Source organism: Rattus norvegicus, chromosome 17 (assembly GCF_036323735.1).
Source record: "Rattus norvegicus strain BN/NHsdMcwi chromosome 17, GRCr8, whole genome shotgun sequence".
Lineage (NCBI taxonomy): Eukaryota > Metazoa > Chordata > Mammalia > Rodentia > Muridae > Rattus > Rattus norvegicus.
In genome coordinates, this window is record NC_086035.1 from 6,538,756 (window position 1) to 6,556,026 (window position 17,271).

A 17,271-nucleotide genomic window follows, 5' to 3' on the forward strand; every position below is an offset into this window, starting at 1 on the left:
TTGAGGCAAATATGATAGTTATACAGTAATGAGTCTTCAGGGCAGTGGCAGGATGGTGAAAGGCCATGATTGCTCTCTGAGGTTCATTCTGAACCCCGAGAGGAATGAGGAGGAGGCCTCGTGACCATTGCTGCCACGGTGAAGGAGCTGGTGGTGAGAACCCAGGCAACAGACGAGGTGGAAGGGAGGTAGCAGAGATGACAGAGGACACATGTGTGCATTAAACAAGCCATGAAGGACGACAGCTCAGGTTCTGACCGGGATAAATGTACTCCTATTGGTTGTGTCATGGGAGGCAGAGAATCCAGAGAGAAATCCCAGCCTGGGAGAGGGCCATTTGGGATATGTGTGGGTTCGCTTACATAACAGTAGGGGAGAAGACAAGATGGGCTGTGGCCTGTGGGATTTAGAGAGGCACAGTCATAACGTTTATCTTCTTTGTTTTCTTTTTCCCCCCAAGACAGGGTTTCTTTGCATAGTCCCGGTTGTCCTGGAACTCATCTGTATGTAGACCAGGCTGGCCTTGAACTCAGAGATCCACCTGTCCCTGCCTCCCAAGTGCCAGGGTCAAGGTGTGCAGCACCAGCGGCCAGCAAGAGCACACATCTCTTATGTACACTTTTATACTAGTTTCCATGTGTTCATGTATAGTTGAGGCCTCTTCCCCTGTCAGTGTCTGCAGTCGTTTGTTCACGGTGGTTGAGTCAGTGACATTGTCCACTCTGCTTTGCTATGTAACACCTGTAAGGACAGATGAGAGGTTTTTACCTCCAAACCCTCCCCTGACATTCACTGATGGCCTTCTGTAGCATGAGCCCATGCCAGGTAGGCAGGGTTGCAAGTCACACAGTGTTGTGGGGAACTCACCGGAGAAGTCAGCTCAGACATGGGTTTAAGTCTTTCCTACCCAGCCTATGACTCTGCTCTGTGTTCAGGATCCCAGGGCAGCCCCGAGCCTTTCTCAGGATGAGCTTTAAACACAGCAGCCATGTCCCGTGTTGACGCACTTCCGTTAAAAAGAACAGTTAGACAGAAGTGTAACTGCAGAAGCCAAAAAGGCAAGGTTAGTGCATTTAGAGAATTTCCCGAACTGTGGACTTCTGATGGGTTGGGCCTTTGTTTTAGGCTTGGCACGCGGCTGGTCCTGTTTCATTCTGAGTTTTACAGCCTCAATGATGCCTCCACCATGGAGTCATTCGTGCGCAGGTCTGGGGCCCTTACAGCAGACAGTCCTGGGACACATGGACCTTACCCGTCAATACGTTGGTGTCAGGGAGGTTGACAAGATAAGTAATAAAAAAAAAATCACACACAGCCATGTTCTGTGCACCAGCTGGATCATGCTAGAAATATGATAGGAATTTAGGAAATTTAGGAAGAGAACAGTTGGGGCTGATACTGCAAGGATTGGCCAGAGGAGGCAAAGCTGAGGTGGTCCTCACAGAGCAGACTCTCAGGCCTGAGCTACTGGAAAGGGAGGGGAATTCTGTCTGCAGTGGGCAGTTCCTATGTGACGTTACCCAGTCAGGGTCTGAGTAGGTCAGTTCGGGATGGAGATCAGGGCTCAGTTCAGGTTGGTGTGTGTGTGGTGGTGGTGAATTGTGACTTTAGGTGGAGAATTTGTGAGATTATCTTGCTGCTGTAGCAGTTTTTGAAAGCCTTTTTTTTTTTTTTTTTTTTTTTTTTTGGCACAAGGTTTCTCTGTGTAACCTCCCTGGCTGTGTAGACCAAAGTCATCCGCCTGCCCAGTGCTGGGATTAAAGGCATGTGCCACCACACCCAGCTCTTAAAAGACACTCTTCTGTGGCTAGTGAATACATAGGGCAATTGGTCACTGCAAAGATGTGACCGACATGACCCCACTTGCCTTTCAGAAGAGCAGAGAACATCACAGCAGGGATGTCTGGTGGAGGCCGGTGCACTGCTCCAAAACACTGGAGAAGACACACCGAGAGCTCAAGGTGGGGTTCAGGTGGCGGGGAGTGGACAGCCAGGTCTGTCCCTTTCTGAGGCTCGACTGTCTTATCCTGACTTCTTGAATGGAGTCAGCGGACACCTGAGAGAAATACAAACAGGGAGCCGATTGTCGCCCCTCCTATCTCTGAGCCCGGGATAGGTGCTTAGCCTGTGTCTTTAAAAGATTCATTTTTTAAAATTTACATGTATATGTGTGTGTGTGTGCGTGCACGCATATATGTGCATGTGTGTGTACATGTGTGTACGTGTGTGTTTATGTGTGCATGTGTGTATGTGTGCGTGTATGTGTGTGTATGTGTGTGTATATGTGCATGTGTGTATGTGTGCATGTGTATATGTGTGCATGTGTGTCTATGTGTGCATGTGTGTGTGCATGTGTGTAAGTGTGTATGTGTGCATGTGTGTAAGTGTGTATGTGTGCATGTGTGTGTATGTGTGCATGTGTGTGTATGTGTGCATGTGTATATGTGTGCATGTGTGTCTATGTGTGCATGTGTGTGTATGTATATGTGTGCATGTGTGTGTATGTGTGCATATGTGTGTATGTGTGTGCGTGTGTGTGTGTGTGTGTGTGTGTATGTGTGTATGTGTGTATACATTCTGCTCTTTATGGAAACCAGAAGAGGGCATGCAATTCCATGGAGCTGGAGTGTCGGGAGGTTGTGAGCTGCCCGACATGGGTGCTGGGAACAGAACTTGCAAAAGCAGTAAGAACTCTTCACAGCCGAGTCCTCTCTCCAGCTCCAGTTCTTGGCCTTTTTACCAGTTGGGCTAAAGGAATCATTCACTGCATCCATGTTGGCTCACACAAGTGAGTTTGACCAGTAGCAGGATAGTGTGGGAAACGGACTGTTGGGTAATATCCTTAGTCATTTGATCACACGCATTAATTTGATTGAAGCTTATGCAGTAAATGGCTTAGATAACTATTTCTTCTGAGTTCCCTCATGATTGGTGTTTTAATTAGGGTTTGATTGCTGTGAACAGACCCCATGACCAATGCAAATTTTATAAAGGACAGCATTTAACTGGGGCTGGCTAACAGGTTCAGAGGTTCAGTCCATTATCATCAAGGCAGAAGCATGGCAGTGTCCAGGCAGGCATAGTACAGGAGGAGCTGAGTTCTACATCTTCATCTGAAGGAAGCCAGGAACAGACTGAGCATCCTCAGGCAGCTAGGAGGAGGGTCTCCAAGCCCACCCTCCCACAGTGACACACTTCCTCCAACAAGACCACACCTTCTAATAGTGCCACTCCCTGGGCCAAGCACATGCAAACCATCACAACTGGTTGCCCAATTTACTCTTCAGTATGGTCTGATTCAGTGAAACTTGGATATTGGGGTACAGAGCCAGAGCTTCAGGTCTGCTGGGAAGGGGACATATAAACTGATTTTTGGGGGAATTTGATAGTGGTGTACCCTTGCCAGTTCATGAAACCTAGAAGGCTGAGTCTCTTTAGACTGGCTCTGAGCAGGTTGGAAAGTGTGGCCATAGACTCTGGACTTGGATGAGAGAGTTGCAGCATGACTCAACATGGCCTCAAGTTTCATAGGTGAGAAGAGGGGGTCCACCAGCCTTGTTGGGGGTCACGAGCCAGATGATACAGTGCTGTTGGGTGATGAACTATATCTGGAGAGAAAGATCTAGGGAAGGAAACAGCAGGCTCTAGTAACTGTCCCTGGCCAAGTATCCTAGGCTGAGGTACTCATGTGTGTGTATACATATGTACAACCATGGCCACATGTATATGTGCACTTATGGCCACATGTATGTGTGCATGTAAGTATAAACATATATACAGATATATGTGTGTACTTATGGCCACATGTATGTGTGTACTTATGGCCACATATATGGGTGTACTTGTGCACATATGTATGTGTGCACTTAAGTACAGATGTATGTGTGCACTTGTGTACATGCATGTGTGCACATATGTACATGTATATGTACATGCATGTACAATGTTCATTAACTTATGTACACATGTGTGTGCACTTATGGACATATGTATGTGTACACTTAAGTACATGTGTACAGAAGTATGTGTGCACCACCTGAGTACATGTATGCATGCACATATGTACACATATTGTGCACTTATGGACTTATGTATGTATTCACTTAAGTACACATGTACAGATGCATGTGTGCACTTGTGTCCATGTATATGTGCATGTGTTTACATGTATGTGTGCACACATGTACACATGTGTTGTGCACACATGTACACATGCATGTGTACACTTATGTACATGAATGCACAGTGTTGCTGAGAGGGTAAGTTGCTGTGCAGCAAGTCTGAGGACATTGGGAACTCACTTTGCTCTTGACTGTGGAACCTCGGATGAGATTGTAAACACCTTGGAACCGCGGGGCACCCTTTCTATAGTGTTCTACGTCCCGCACGATGGTGAGGTCATGAAGGGCTGGAGAGATGGCTCAGGGGTTACCAACACTGGCTGCTCTCCCAGAGGGCCTGGCTGGGTTTGGATTCTCAGAACCTGTAGGCAGTTCACAGCCATTCGTAACTCCGGCTCTTGAGGATGAGATGCCCTCTTTTGGCCTCCACAGGTACTAGGTACACACTAGGTACATGGACATACACGCAAACAAAACCCTAAGAATAAAATTATTTAAAAAAATAGAAGCTAGGCTTGGTGGTACAGGGCTATCATCCAGCCACTCAGGGAGTTGAGGCAGGAGAATCATACATACAAAGCCTACCTGGGAGACACATGCATACATTCATACATACATACATACATACATACATACATACATACATACATAGAGAGAGGGAGAGAGAGAGAATGTATGTGTGTGTGTGAGAGAGAGAAGAGAGAATGTGTGTGTGTGTGTGTGTGTGTGTGTGTGAGAGAGAGAGAGAGAGAGAGAGAGAGAGAGAGAGAGAGAGAGAGGAAGAGAGAGAGAGAGATGCCCACAGAGGTCAGAAGAGGATTTCAGGTCCCCAGAAGCAGTGTTACAGGTAGCTGTAAGCTGCTGTGCACTGGGAACTGAACTCCGGGCGTCTGCAAGGGCGGTAAATCATCTCAACTGCTGAGCCATCTCTCCAGCCCTGACATTATACATTGATGCTAGAAAGTTTATCTACAAAGAACATTTAATCGAACCAATGGTCAGGTAATTTGACACAATGAGATAGATATGGAGGCTGGCTAGAAGATCAATTTGTAAATGTAGTTGCATTGTGTAAATTGCAACAATCATTAAATACACCTTTAAAAAGGACAATTTCTATTACAAAATAACAGAAAAGCCTTAGTAATACGCTTAGGACAAAATGTAACAATTGTGTCTAAGATCTTCAGAGAGTCATCCACCGAAGCAGGAGCGACATTAGGAAACACCTGAGGAGCTGGAGGCATGGCTCCACTCTTACCATTCTTACAGACACCCAGAGTTCAGTTCCCAGCAGCTTACAACTACCTGCAACACTAGTTCTGGGGACCTGGAATCCTCTTTGAGCCTTTGTGGGCTCTTGCATGCACGAGGTGCATGTATGTACTACTTTCTCTGAGCCATGGGCACTAACCTTTAGGTCATTGTGTCCGTTGTTCCTGTTGCCCCAATGCTGTCTGCTTTTTTTTTTTTAAACCTGTATACATTGAGTCTCTCGGCCATGTCTCTGCATTTGGGAGGCTTTGTTTTTCTCTACTAAATCAACCCCTTGTGCTTCTGTAGCTCCTATAAAATCAATGCCCAAGATTCGATGTTTGACCATTACTTGGTTCTTATCCTTCGCTGAACTCTGAGTATGAGGTGAGAGGGACTGGGGACTGGCCTGGAGCATGGTGTATGCCATCATGTCTCCCAGTACTGTAATACAGTACCTGTCACATGTTGGCTCCCACTCGGTGCCAAGTGAACCAGCGTCTCTGTGTAGGGAAGTTAGTGTTCACACCACTTCTCTTTTGGGGAGGGAGGGAAGGCTAGGTGGAGGTTAAAACCCTGTCACAAAGTCACAGAGCTCGGTGGAAGGACCAGAGCCGGAGTCTGGCCCTCTCAGGAGAAATGAGCTGTGCACTGGAAGGTTGTGCAGAGAGGCTGCAGCCCTTCCTCCACTGAGCCCGGGGTGAGAAGAACAGGCCAGGCTGACAGAGATGCCCCACTGTGGGTGCTAAACCCCATCTGCTCTGGGGAAGGTGCACAACTGGGCTTACCAATGTGTGATCTCTCTTTCCCTCCCTCTTCCTGTTGACAGCGTCAAGCCGAGCCCTCAGCCCACAGAGCAGGCTGGGGATGGTGAGAAGAACCGGAGGATGATCACTGTCAACCCTGCCCACATGGGGAAGGCCTTCAAGGTCATGAATGAGCTGCGAAGGTACCTCCCTCCCCTTCCCCTGCCCTCACGGATGGAACCCAAAGAGTGAGCTTCATCAGGGCCCGAGGACAGACACCAGGACACACCACCGCCCACTGAACTCTGACTCTTCTCTGCCCACCCTCCCTTGCAGACTCTGAGACTGAATCCTCCCTGTCAGTATCTATTTAATCCCTACGTTTCAGTGGTTCATCCCGAGGGGTCATTCATGGTCAAGCAGGCTGTGGGCAAACCTGAGAAGTGATATTGGGGTAACTGAGCAGTGACACACAATTGCAGACCAGAGACTGTAGCTGGCATGTATTTGGCTTTCCTCGTCATTCCTGGACATGATTGGGAGAATCTGCCTCTCCTGAAATGTACGTTAATACTATAAAGAAATTCCTGAGGTGAAAGGGAGCCGGTCTCCAAGCTGAGCAAGGAGAGTGTGAGCTCTCCGGAAAGCCGGTGTGTACGCTTGCCAAGTGCGCTGCCTGCGGGTTCAGGCCCTGGCAGTGTTTTCCAGCACAAAGCCAAGGAGCATCATTTCTTCCTATCTCAGCCACTGGCCAGGCCCTGCACGAGTCGGTGATGGCCATGAGGTCAGGAAGGGGAAAGGTTATTGAAAACAGCCTTATGGCAAGTGTGTTAGAGGTAGGGACCGACCTGGCAGGTTGTAGGTGTGTGCGGTCTTAAAGGATGAAGCAGAAACAAGGATGAAAGTGAACTTTGGAGATAGGGTGACAGTCGAATCAAGTAAGAGTTAAAGGTGCCAAGGGCAGTGGGGGCAGGGAGGGGCCTTCAAGCAGAGAAAATGGCCTATGGCGGAGGGGAGTTTTGCTGAGATGGGGGGCTGAACATATTTAAACAGACATCCTCTGAGCTTGTTGACCACTGTTCGGATGCATCTGTGCGTGCACCTATGCCAAGTGTGTCACGGCATGTGTCTGTGTGTATATGTGCCGGTGCGCAGTGTTTGTGCTACAGCATGCATCTATGCGTGCATGTGTGTATGTGTTTGTGTATGTGTCACAGTGTGCTCCTGGAGTCAGAGGATAGCTCTTAGTCAGTCTCTCCTCTCACCCAGTCTCAACCTGAGCTCTGGGGACTGAGCTCAGGTTGTCAGGCTTAAAGTTCCTTTACCCATCAAGTTAGCTCACCCGTCTGGAAGTTCTCATTCTCTGTTATTTTCTCCTTTCTCCTTTCTGCATTGTCCAGAGTTTACCACACACACACTCATGCACATTCTCACACAACACACACTTACATTCACGCACACCCACAGGCATATACACACTTAGACACATTCATGCACTCACACACACATACATACACATATATAATATATATATACTCACACACACATACACACTCACACATACATACACATACAACATATATACTCACACACATATGCTCACACACATATACACACTCACAAATTCACACAGATAGAACATGTACACTTGTACACACTCACATGCATACATACACACATTCATGCACACACACATACATATACACATACAATATATATACTCACATGCATCACACTCACATACACATACACACACTCACACACACACATACAACATATATACTCATAATACACTCACCTACACATACACACTCACATACATACACATACAACATATACACCCATACACACATACATACTCACATTCACATATACATACATACATACTTACACATTCATGCACACACACGCATATCTCACATACACACAATCACACATACACATATAACATACACTCACATATACATACACTCACACACATGCACACTTACACATATTCACTCACATTCACGCATATACACATACACAGCAAATACAACACATACACTCACATACACACACATTCACATTCACATACACACACATACACATACACTCACATACACAATCACACACACACACACACACACACACACACACACACACCGAATTAAATTAAGCAGCACACGGCACTGTTGGATTTGTGCTAGGCTACCTGCTGATTCCCTAGAAAGTCTGTAACTTGGCACTGGGGAGGGATGGAGGCCATGTTTGTGGACTCAGATCTTCCATCACCAATAATGTCTGTGAGATGAGGTGTCCGAGACTCTGTGGGAGCCACACATTTACTGCCTTAGGGTGCAGGTTATGTCAGTCATTCAATTGCAGAGTGGGCTTTCTCACCAGGCCAGAGTTTGCCTGTCCATCCAGCTGCAGACCTCGGGACAGACACACAGGATTCCTTGGGCTACCACCACCCCTTCACTTTGAAGTTAGAAGTCACCCGAGCCCCCGTTGGTTACTGACTCTCATTTCTTTCTCCAAGAATGTCTGCTTGACTTGGGTCTAGCTACCAATAGTCGTACTGTCCCTTCTCCTTTAGGGCTCGGCACTGCCAACAACTGAGGAATGCTAGCTCCTTCTAGACACCTGGAACACGGACACTCAAACTCAAATGGGCACGAGAATGCACGCAGACATAGTGAATACTCCACTAAGCCTGACCAGAGACTTCCCACACGTGCTTGACTCACGCTCTCTCATGGATAGTGTTTGGGGAGCACTGGTCTAAGATGCTCTCTCGTGGATAGTGTTTGGGGAGCACTGGTCTAGGGACCACAGACCTTTGCTGGGATTCAGACGAATGCTATTGTCCTCTGTCTTTCTGTTTTGTTCAGATGAATTGCACCGCTTATACTGGACTGGGGAAAGTTTATTTCAGGTTTCGGCGTGAGTTGCCCCTGCCTTCTGTCTTTGTCTTCCTCTCCAGACCGTCTTTACCACAGCAGAACTTGGAGAAAATGAGGATGACCAAAAAGTCCCATACAGACTTGGCTCAGAGGTTTAGAGTGCTGGCTGCTTCCGCAGGGGATGTGGGTTCAATTCCCATCACCCATCTGGCAGCTCCCAACCATTTGTGATTCTAGTTCCAGGGGATCCGATGCCCTCTTCTGGCCTCTATAGGCACTGCATGTACACGGTGCCCAGGCATACACCCAATTCAAAACCTATCTATATACATAAAATGGAAATAAGGGTTAATTTCTTTAATGCCCCATATGGTTTTGTTAGTGGTACCTACGAATCGATCTTTGGGGGAATCGCTTTCTCTTCAGGGTATCTCAGATCTGACTTTTTCTATTGCTGAACATCCCCCCTCCCCCGGTTACTATTTTTTTTTTTTTTTGGTTCTTTTTTTTTCGGAGCTGGGGACCGAACCCAGGGCCTTGCACTTCCTAGGCAAGCGCTCTACCACTGAGCTAAATCCCCAACCCCGGTTACTATTTTCTAATGTCGATCAGATGGGTAGATGGCATTCCATGCGAAAACCCACTTGTAGGAGTCAGCGTCCCATCGGGGTTGTTCATCTCATAAGCAAAGACTCCGCTTTGAGTAGTGGCTCTGGCGCATACTAACCACGTGGCCCTGGGCAACTTCATCTCCCGACCTCGCTCTTGTCAAGCACCGACCGAGGCTGGTCTTAGTACCATTCTTGCTGGGTTGTTAAGGGGTGTTAATCTGCGTGCACCGTAGCCACTATTTCTACAGAATCAAGTCCCAGAAACAGAGTAGGTTTCAACAGCTGGGAGGAGAATGGTGAGGAGGCCTTAGCTACTGTTGCAGCCCGAGCCTCCTGTCACTGTTAGTTTGAAGATACAGTAGCCACCGAGCTCCGTTGCAGACCTAGGGCAGAGCAAGTAAGAGAATCAAAGCCTTGCCCCTCAGGGAAGCTTGTATTCTTGTGGTATTGAGAGACAATATCAAGTCCCAAGGCAGTTGAAGGCTGTCTTTTAAAAAGCCCAGGAGCACAGGTTAGGCAGGGAGAAGGGAGGCCCGCATTACTGCGTTATGGATCTGGGTGACTTTAATGGGATTTACTGGAGAGCAGGCAGGCAGGCTTTGCTCAGCTGAGACTCAGAACTCCTCCAGAGTACCCAGGGGTCTTGACTGGCTCCTCGTGAGCTCCATGCTCCCCGCCCTCACGCCGGAGCTATTTTAGTCCCAGCACACAGGCTCTTTGCGATTTATGAATCATACATCCTGAGTTCCCTATTCTTTTTACTTCTGTGGTAGAGAATGAGCTGTTGGCATGGCAACCACCCAGCCCTGCCCCTCCTTCACATTTCGGTGCTCGGTTCTGGCTGTGCCACTTTGGGGTGGCAGACTTCTAGTGGCCCTAGTTCCTGACCTAGAGACCAGTGGGCGGTGGAGACAAGTCCTTTCCAGAGCCGGAAAGAGGGGAGCAGGAAGGACAGAGCAACCAGCCCTTGTTTACAATTCCCTCCGCTCCTCCCTACTCCTCCCTTCTCCCTCTCTCCCCATCTCTCTGTCTCCCTCTCTCCTGAAGCTTGTTTGTGCTTGATAAACATGCATTATTTCTACCGATCGGCCCCCTGGCCCCTTGTTGGTTTTCACTGCCAAATACTGCTATAAGCAGTTTTATGCCCTCTTAAAAAAAATTAGTATTATTTGTGCATGCATGTGGTGTGTGTGTGTGTGTGTGTGTGTGTGTGTGTGTGTGTGAGAGAGAGAGAGAGAGAGAGAGAGAGAGAGAGAGAGAGAGAAGAGAGAGAGAGAGAGAGAGAGAGAGAGAGAGAGAGAGAGAGAGAGAGAGAGTCAGTCCTGGGCGCCCATGCCGCAGTGGGTTTGTGGAGACCAGAGGACAACTTTGTGGAGTTGAACTCAGGTTGCCAGTACTGTCTACTGATCCCTACTGACCCAGTGTTGTTTCAGTCGTTGGGTGCTGTGAACTCATGACTGGTAAAGAACCATCTGAGCAGGTCCTTTCTGCTTTACGAGGAGATGACTAACATTCTCTACAGTTCACCTGATTAAATTGTGACGTTTAAAGCACCGACAGTCACCGGTCTGCTGTCTGCTTTAATAGTTTCATCTTTCCCAAAAGAAGGTCTGCGTACTTGTGACTTGCCTGCTTCCTCTGCAAACCCTGCCGTTCCTCGTTACCCCCTGAAACACTGGCCTGCCTCTCGTCTCCATACATTTGGCAACTTTAGAATCATACATTGGGTGCTCCTTTGTGTCTGCTTCCTTTCAACGAATGTTTCTTTTCCTTTTCTTTTCTTTTTGGCTTTTGGAGTGTGTGTGCATTTGAGTGTGCATGCACATGTGTAAGGCACACGTACGTATGTATGCGTATGCATTAGAGCCAAAAGAGGATGTCAGTGTCATTCCTCGGGTGTTGTTCCATTGTTTTGAGATAGGGTCTCTTAGTGACTTGAAGTCACCTAGTAGGCTAGCTCAGATCACCTGCGGGCCCCCAAGGTTTGCCTGGTATTACAAGTGTGTCCTCACACTTAACTTTTTTCTTTTTAAATATTTATTTATTTTATGTATCTGAGTACACTGTCGCTGTCTTCAGACCAGAAGAGGGCACTGGATCCCATTACAGATGGTTGTGAGCCACCATGTGGTTGCTGGGAATTGAACTCAGGACCTCTGGAAGAGCAGCCAGTGCTCTTAACCGCTGAGCCATCTCCCCAGCCCCGAACCTTTTTGTTAAATGTGGGTTCTGGATATCGAGGGCCTGCGTCTAAGGCAAACTCCCAGTTAGCTAAGACTTTTTCCAGTACTTCTTTTGTTTGAGTTTTTGACTCTTGTAGTCCAGGCTAGATTTGAATTTCTGATCCCCCGCTTCCACCTCCTTAAGTGGAGGATTACAGGGGTGTGTGTGTGTGTGTGTGTGTGTGTGTGTGTGTGAGTGTGTGTATATGAGTGTGTAAGCGTGAGTGTGTATGTATGTGTGTGTGAGTGTATGTATGTGTGTATGTGAGTGTGTGTATGTGAGTGTGTGTATGTGAGTGTGTGAGTGTGTATGTATGTGTGTGTATGAGTGTGTATATGAGTGTGTAAGCGTGAGTGTGTGAGTGTGTATGTATGTGTGTGTGAGTGTATGTATGTGTGTATGTGAGTGTGTATATGAGTGTGTGTATATGAGTGTGTAAGTGTGAGTGTGTGAGTGTGTATGTATGTGTGTGTGAGTGTATGTATGTGTGTATGTAAGTGTGTGTATATGTGAGTGTGTGTATATGAGTGTGTGTATGTGAGTGTGTATGTATGTGTGTGTGTGAGTGTATGTGTATGTGTGTGTATGTGAGTGTGTGTATATGAGTGTGTGTATGTGAGTGTGTGAGTGTGTATGTATGTGTGTGAGTGTGTATGTATGTGTGTGAGTGTGTGTGAGTGTGAGTGTGTGTATGTGAGTGTGTGAATGTCTATATGTGTGTGAGTGTGAGTGTGTGAGTGTGTGTGAGTGTGTGTATGCGTATGTGAGTGTGTGTACGTATGTGTGTGAGTCTGAGTGTGTGTTAGAGTGTATGTGAGTGTGTGTGAGTGTGTGTGTATGTGTGAGTGTGGGTGTGTGAGTGTGAGTGTGTATGTGTGTATGAATGTGTATATGTGTGTGAATGTGAGTGTATGTATGTGTGTATGTGAGTGTGTGTATATGTGAGTGTGTGTATATGAGTGTGTGTATGTGAATGTGTGTATGTGAGTGTGTATGTATGTGTGTGTGTGAGTGTATGTGTATGTGTGTGTATGTGAGTGTGTGTATATGAGTGTGTGTATGTGAGTGTGTGAGTGTGTATGTATGTGTGTGAGTGTGTATGTATGTGTGTGAGTGTGTGTGAGTGTGAGTGTGTGTATGTGAGTGTGTGAATGTCTATATGTGTGTGAGTGTGAGTGTGTGAGTGTGTGTGAGTGTGTGTATGCGTATGTGAGTGTGTGTACGTATGTGTGTGAGTCTGAGTGTGTTAGAGTGTATGTGAGTGTGTGTGAGTGTGTGTGTATGTGTGAGTGTGGGTGTGTGAGTGTGAGTGTGTATGTGTGTATGAATGTGTATATGTGTGTGAATGTGAGTGTGTGTGTATGTGTATGTGAGTGTGTGTGTGTGTGTGAGTGTGTGTGTGACCACACTGCCTTATGTCGTGTTTGGAGGTCATCCATGCTGTAGCACATGGCAGCATTTCATCTGTTTAATTGGAGAGGTGCATTTCATCTGGGCAGGAAACAGGTTAGGCTTTGTCTATAGCGAGCACTGCCCGCTCTTAATCCTCAGGTACATGTCTCTTCATTTCTTGGATGTGGATATAGGGGTGGGAGGACATGGGGCGGGAGGATGTAGGTGTGGGGGCTGTGGGGGCCAGGGGCTGTAGGGGCAGGGGACATAGGGATGGGGGGACATAGGGGTTGGGGATGTAGGGGTGGGGGATGTGGGGTGGGAGGATGTAGGGGTGGGGAGATATAGGGAGGACACAAGGGTAGGGGGACATAGCAGTGGGAAGACATAGGGGGACGTAGGTGTGGGGAGGACACAGGGGTGGGGGAACACAGGGGTGGGGGAACATGGGGGGGAGACATAGGGGTGGGAGGACATAGTGGTAGAATTGCCCTTTTCCAATTTCTCTAGTTCCTCTCTGACGTTTGCTATTACATGTGATTTTATTCATAGGTTTCATAGTGGGCGTGAGGTGATATCTGACGATTTTGAGATTCTGACGGTTGTGAGCATTTTCTCCTGTGATTGTTTGTCCTACCGTCTTATGTAGGAAGACATGTTTTGAAAGATGTGTTTTGAAATCCCTTGTCTCCATTTTAAACAGGTTATTTTTCTGTTGATTATTCGCGTGTAAGTTAGAGTCGGATTTATATTCTAGATAGATGCCCATCTTGGTATCAATGTTTTGCCTTCATAAAAATAAAAAAATCGTCCTAAGGATTGGAATCCCATATTTCCCAATGATGTCCTTTAAACTGCAAGTGTTTTAAACATGGGCATCTAATTTAGCAGCTTTTCCTTTTGCGATTTTATACTTTTGATTTCTTCTACTAGGCTGGTATTTCTGAGACTTATACTGAGGCGTTTGCTTTACTCTGGAGTGATTTTGTGCACAGTAGGAGGCCATGCTCACAGCTTGTCACTGTTGAAAAGACTGTTGCTTCACAGGGGCTGGTCAGGGAACACCTGTAAAAAGTTAAGGGGTTGGGGAGATGGCTCACAGGCCAAAGTGCTTGCCAGGCATAAGGAACTAAGTTCAGGTCCCCAGCCCTCCGGAAGAAGGCAGGTACAGCAGCTGAGGGTGATGAGGGTGTAGGTGGAATGGGAGAGACTGGCAGACAGACCCCTGGAGCAAGGCAGCCTAGTCAGCCGGTGGTGAGTTACAGCTCCCGTAAGTGGCCTTGTCTCACGAGTGGGCAGGTTGGCTCAGTTGGTTGCCAGACTTGATGACCTGGGTTTGGTCTCTAGGACTCTTACGGTGTAAGGAGGGAATCGGTTTCAGCCAGCTCTTCTTTGACCTTCACACAAACACATGCATGCCATGGAATGTCAATGTACTACAATTCAAACGAAACAGCTGTCATTAACCTCAGGACTCCACATACATGTGCACACATGTGTATGTACACCTCTACACACATGTACACGCATCCTCTCATAAGTGAATTGACCGTAAATATCATAAAATACATTAAAAGAGAACAAAGCTCATTTTTTTATGGGCTTCTAATTCTTCTCTACGTAGTCCTCTTCCTAGTATTCTTGCTGGTACAATTAAAATACTCTTGACAAAAACAGCTTAAAGGCTAAAAAGTCTATTTGGGTTCACACTTTGAGGTTACAGTGTATCGGTGTTGGGGAGATCACAGCTGCAGGAACTGGAGGCAGACGGTCACATTGTATTCACAGTCAATTATCAGGAAGCAGTGAATGCTCTCTTTTCCCTCTTTATATAGTTCAGAAGCCCAACCTAGGGAATGGTGCCGCCCATGGTGGGCAGGTTTTTCCATCTCAATTAACCTAACCAAGATAATCCCCCTTAGGCATGCCTACAGCCATCTCCCAGGTAATGTTAGGTCTCATCAGTTGGTAATCGTGATACCATCACCATACCTGTTTTGTTGTTAGTATCTTTTTTTTTTTTTTCTGGTCAGAGAGGCTGGTTCTTGCTCATTTTGATATTTAAAAAATTGTCTGTTTTAGACAAGAGTCTCACTGTGACCTCACTATTGGGCCCCACAATGTTTGTCCCAGCTAAGGCAGTCAAAAAAAATGGGGAAGGGGCGGCTTATCTGCTCAGATCAGACAACTCAGCAAAGACTTTACATCAATGTCTTGGAAGGGTGATGGAAAAGTTCTTGGATTGGCAGGGACATGGGGCACCTTTTAGGTTCTCATATATCCATTTTTTTTCTTTTTGAGATTCTGGAGACCAAATCCAGAATCTTAAATATGCCAGGCAGGTACCCCTCCACAGACCTATACCCTAGGTGGTTCTCAACCTTCCAAATGCTGCAATCTGTTAAAACAATTCCTCATGTTGCGGTGACCCTCCCCCAGCCACAGAATCATTTTTGATACTACTTCATAACTAATTCTTCTGTTGTTATGAATTGTAATATAAATATTTTTGGAGACAGGTGTTTGCTAAAGGGGTCACAACCTACAGGTTGAGAACCCCTGACCTAAAGCCTATTTTACTTTTTGTTTTGAGACATGGTCTCACCAGGCTAGCCTTGAACTTGAGATCCTCCTGCCTCACCCTTCTGAATAGCTGGGACTATAGCCTTGGGTCACTAAGCCCAGCTCTCCATCACCCGTTCTGTCAGGAACATGGATTGAGTCATTTCATTTGCTTGTTTGTAAAGATGCAGGGCCTGCTATGTGTCAGCCATGTAGCATAGGGTCCAGGGTACAAGATTACATATGCTACTTCCTTCTCTAAGTCCCCAGTGAAGTAGGGGTGACTGCCGTGTAAAAAGATAGAAGATTCTGGTGGTGGTGGTGGTGGTGGTGGTGGTGGTGGTGCTCTGTGTGTGTGTGTGTGTGTGTGTGTGTGTGTGTGTGTGTGTGTGTGTATTTAGAGGTTCATGTATCGGAGGCCAAGAGCTCAGTTTTGGGCATCTCCCTTAATCACGCCATTTCACTTTTTAAAATAAGATATCTTTAACTTTTTGATAATTTCATACATGCAATGCTTCTTGGTCATGTGTACAACCAAACTCCCCTCCCAACCCCCAGGCACCCCAACATGCCCCCATCTCCCCTTCCTGTCTTCTTTCTTGGCGGATAACTGCTTTGTCTCGTGTTGACTTACCTTGCCGATTCAGTCTTGTGTGGCTAATCATAGCTGCTGAGTTCACGAGAGCAAGGGCTATGCCCGCGTCCTGAAGACAGGATTTCATGATACGCTTCCCACCCTCCAGCTCTTGGATCCTTTCTGTTTTCTATGATGTTCCCTGAGCCTTGGGCGACTGATACACACGTCCCTTTTAGGGGTCAACACTCAGTAGACACTTATTCTTAGCATGACCAATTATGAGTCTGTGTATTAAGTCCTTCCACTGTAGTGAAAAGGTTCTCTGGTCAAGTTTGCTGGTAGCGCTGAACAGTGTTATAACTATGCATATTCAGAAGGCTGTGGGGCTGCATGCCGTTTAGCAAGCCAATAATAGTCGGTTCCCTCATTGAGTTTATGGCCTTCCGAACCATGGTCTTTTGACCAGGTTTACAGCACCAGACCTGAATTCACTCTCATGGTACAGGCCTCACATCCAGTTGGTTACCCCCATACATACTGTGCCACTCCTGCATCCACGGACACGCCGTGCCTTGCATGATGGTATTGCAGTGTACATCCATGTTTTATTTTCAGTGGCAAGGTCTCTCACTGAACTTGGAGCTTGCATATTTGACTAGACCGGCCGACCAGCGAGCCAAGGGATATTTTCGTCTCTCCCTTCCTAGTGCTGGGATTAGAGGCATACATCACGGTGCCTGGCCTTTAAAAGTGGCTTCTTGGGGATTGAACTCAGGTCCCCTCATGCTTTGATAGCAAACACTTTACAAACTGAGTCATATCCTCAGCCCATAAGATTGTGCACGTGTGGGTTGGGGATTTGGCTCAGTGGTAGAGCGCTTGCCTAGGAAGCGCAAG

At 46.9% G+C, this 17,271-nt stretch overlaps 1 protein-coding gene across 2 annotated transcripts in view; it reads left to right on the forward strand.

Annotated features, from left to right (window-relative positions):
• Window positions 1–17,271, forward strand: part of Klhl3 (kelch-like family member 3) — a 123,225-nt gene that overhangs the window by 10,642 nt on the left and 95,312 nt on the right. Inside the window, exon 2 of one of the 2 annotated variants that reach the window (NM_001419643.1) lies at window positions 6,205–6,324. The exons of the other annotated variant lie outside the window; for it this stretch is intronic. Within the exon in view, the coding sequence (NP_001406572.1) occupies window positions 6,205–6,324 (120 nt within the window). The remainder of the gene's footprint in view (window positions 1–6,204; window positions 6,325–17,271) is intronic. 2 annotated transcript variants of the gene reach the window in all.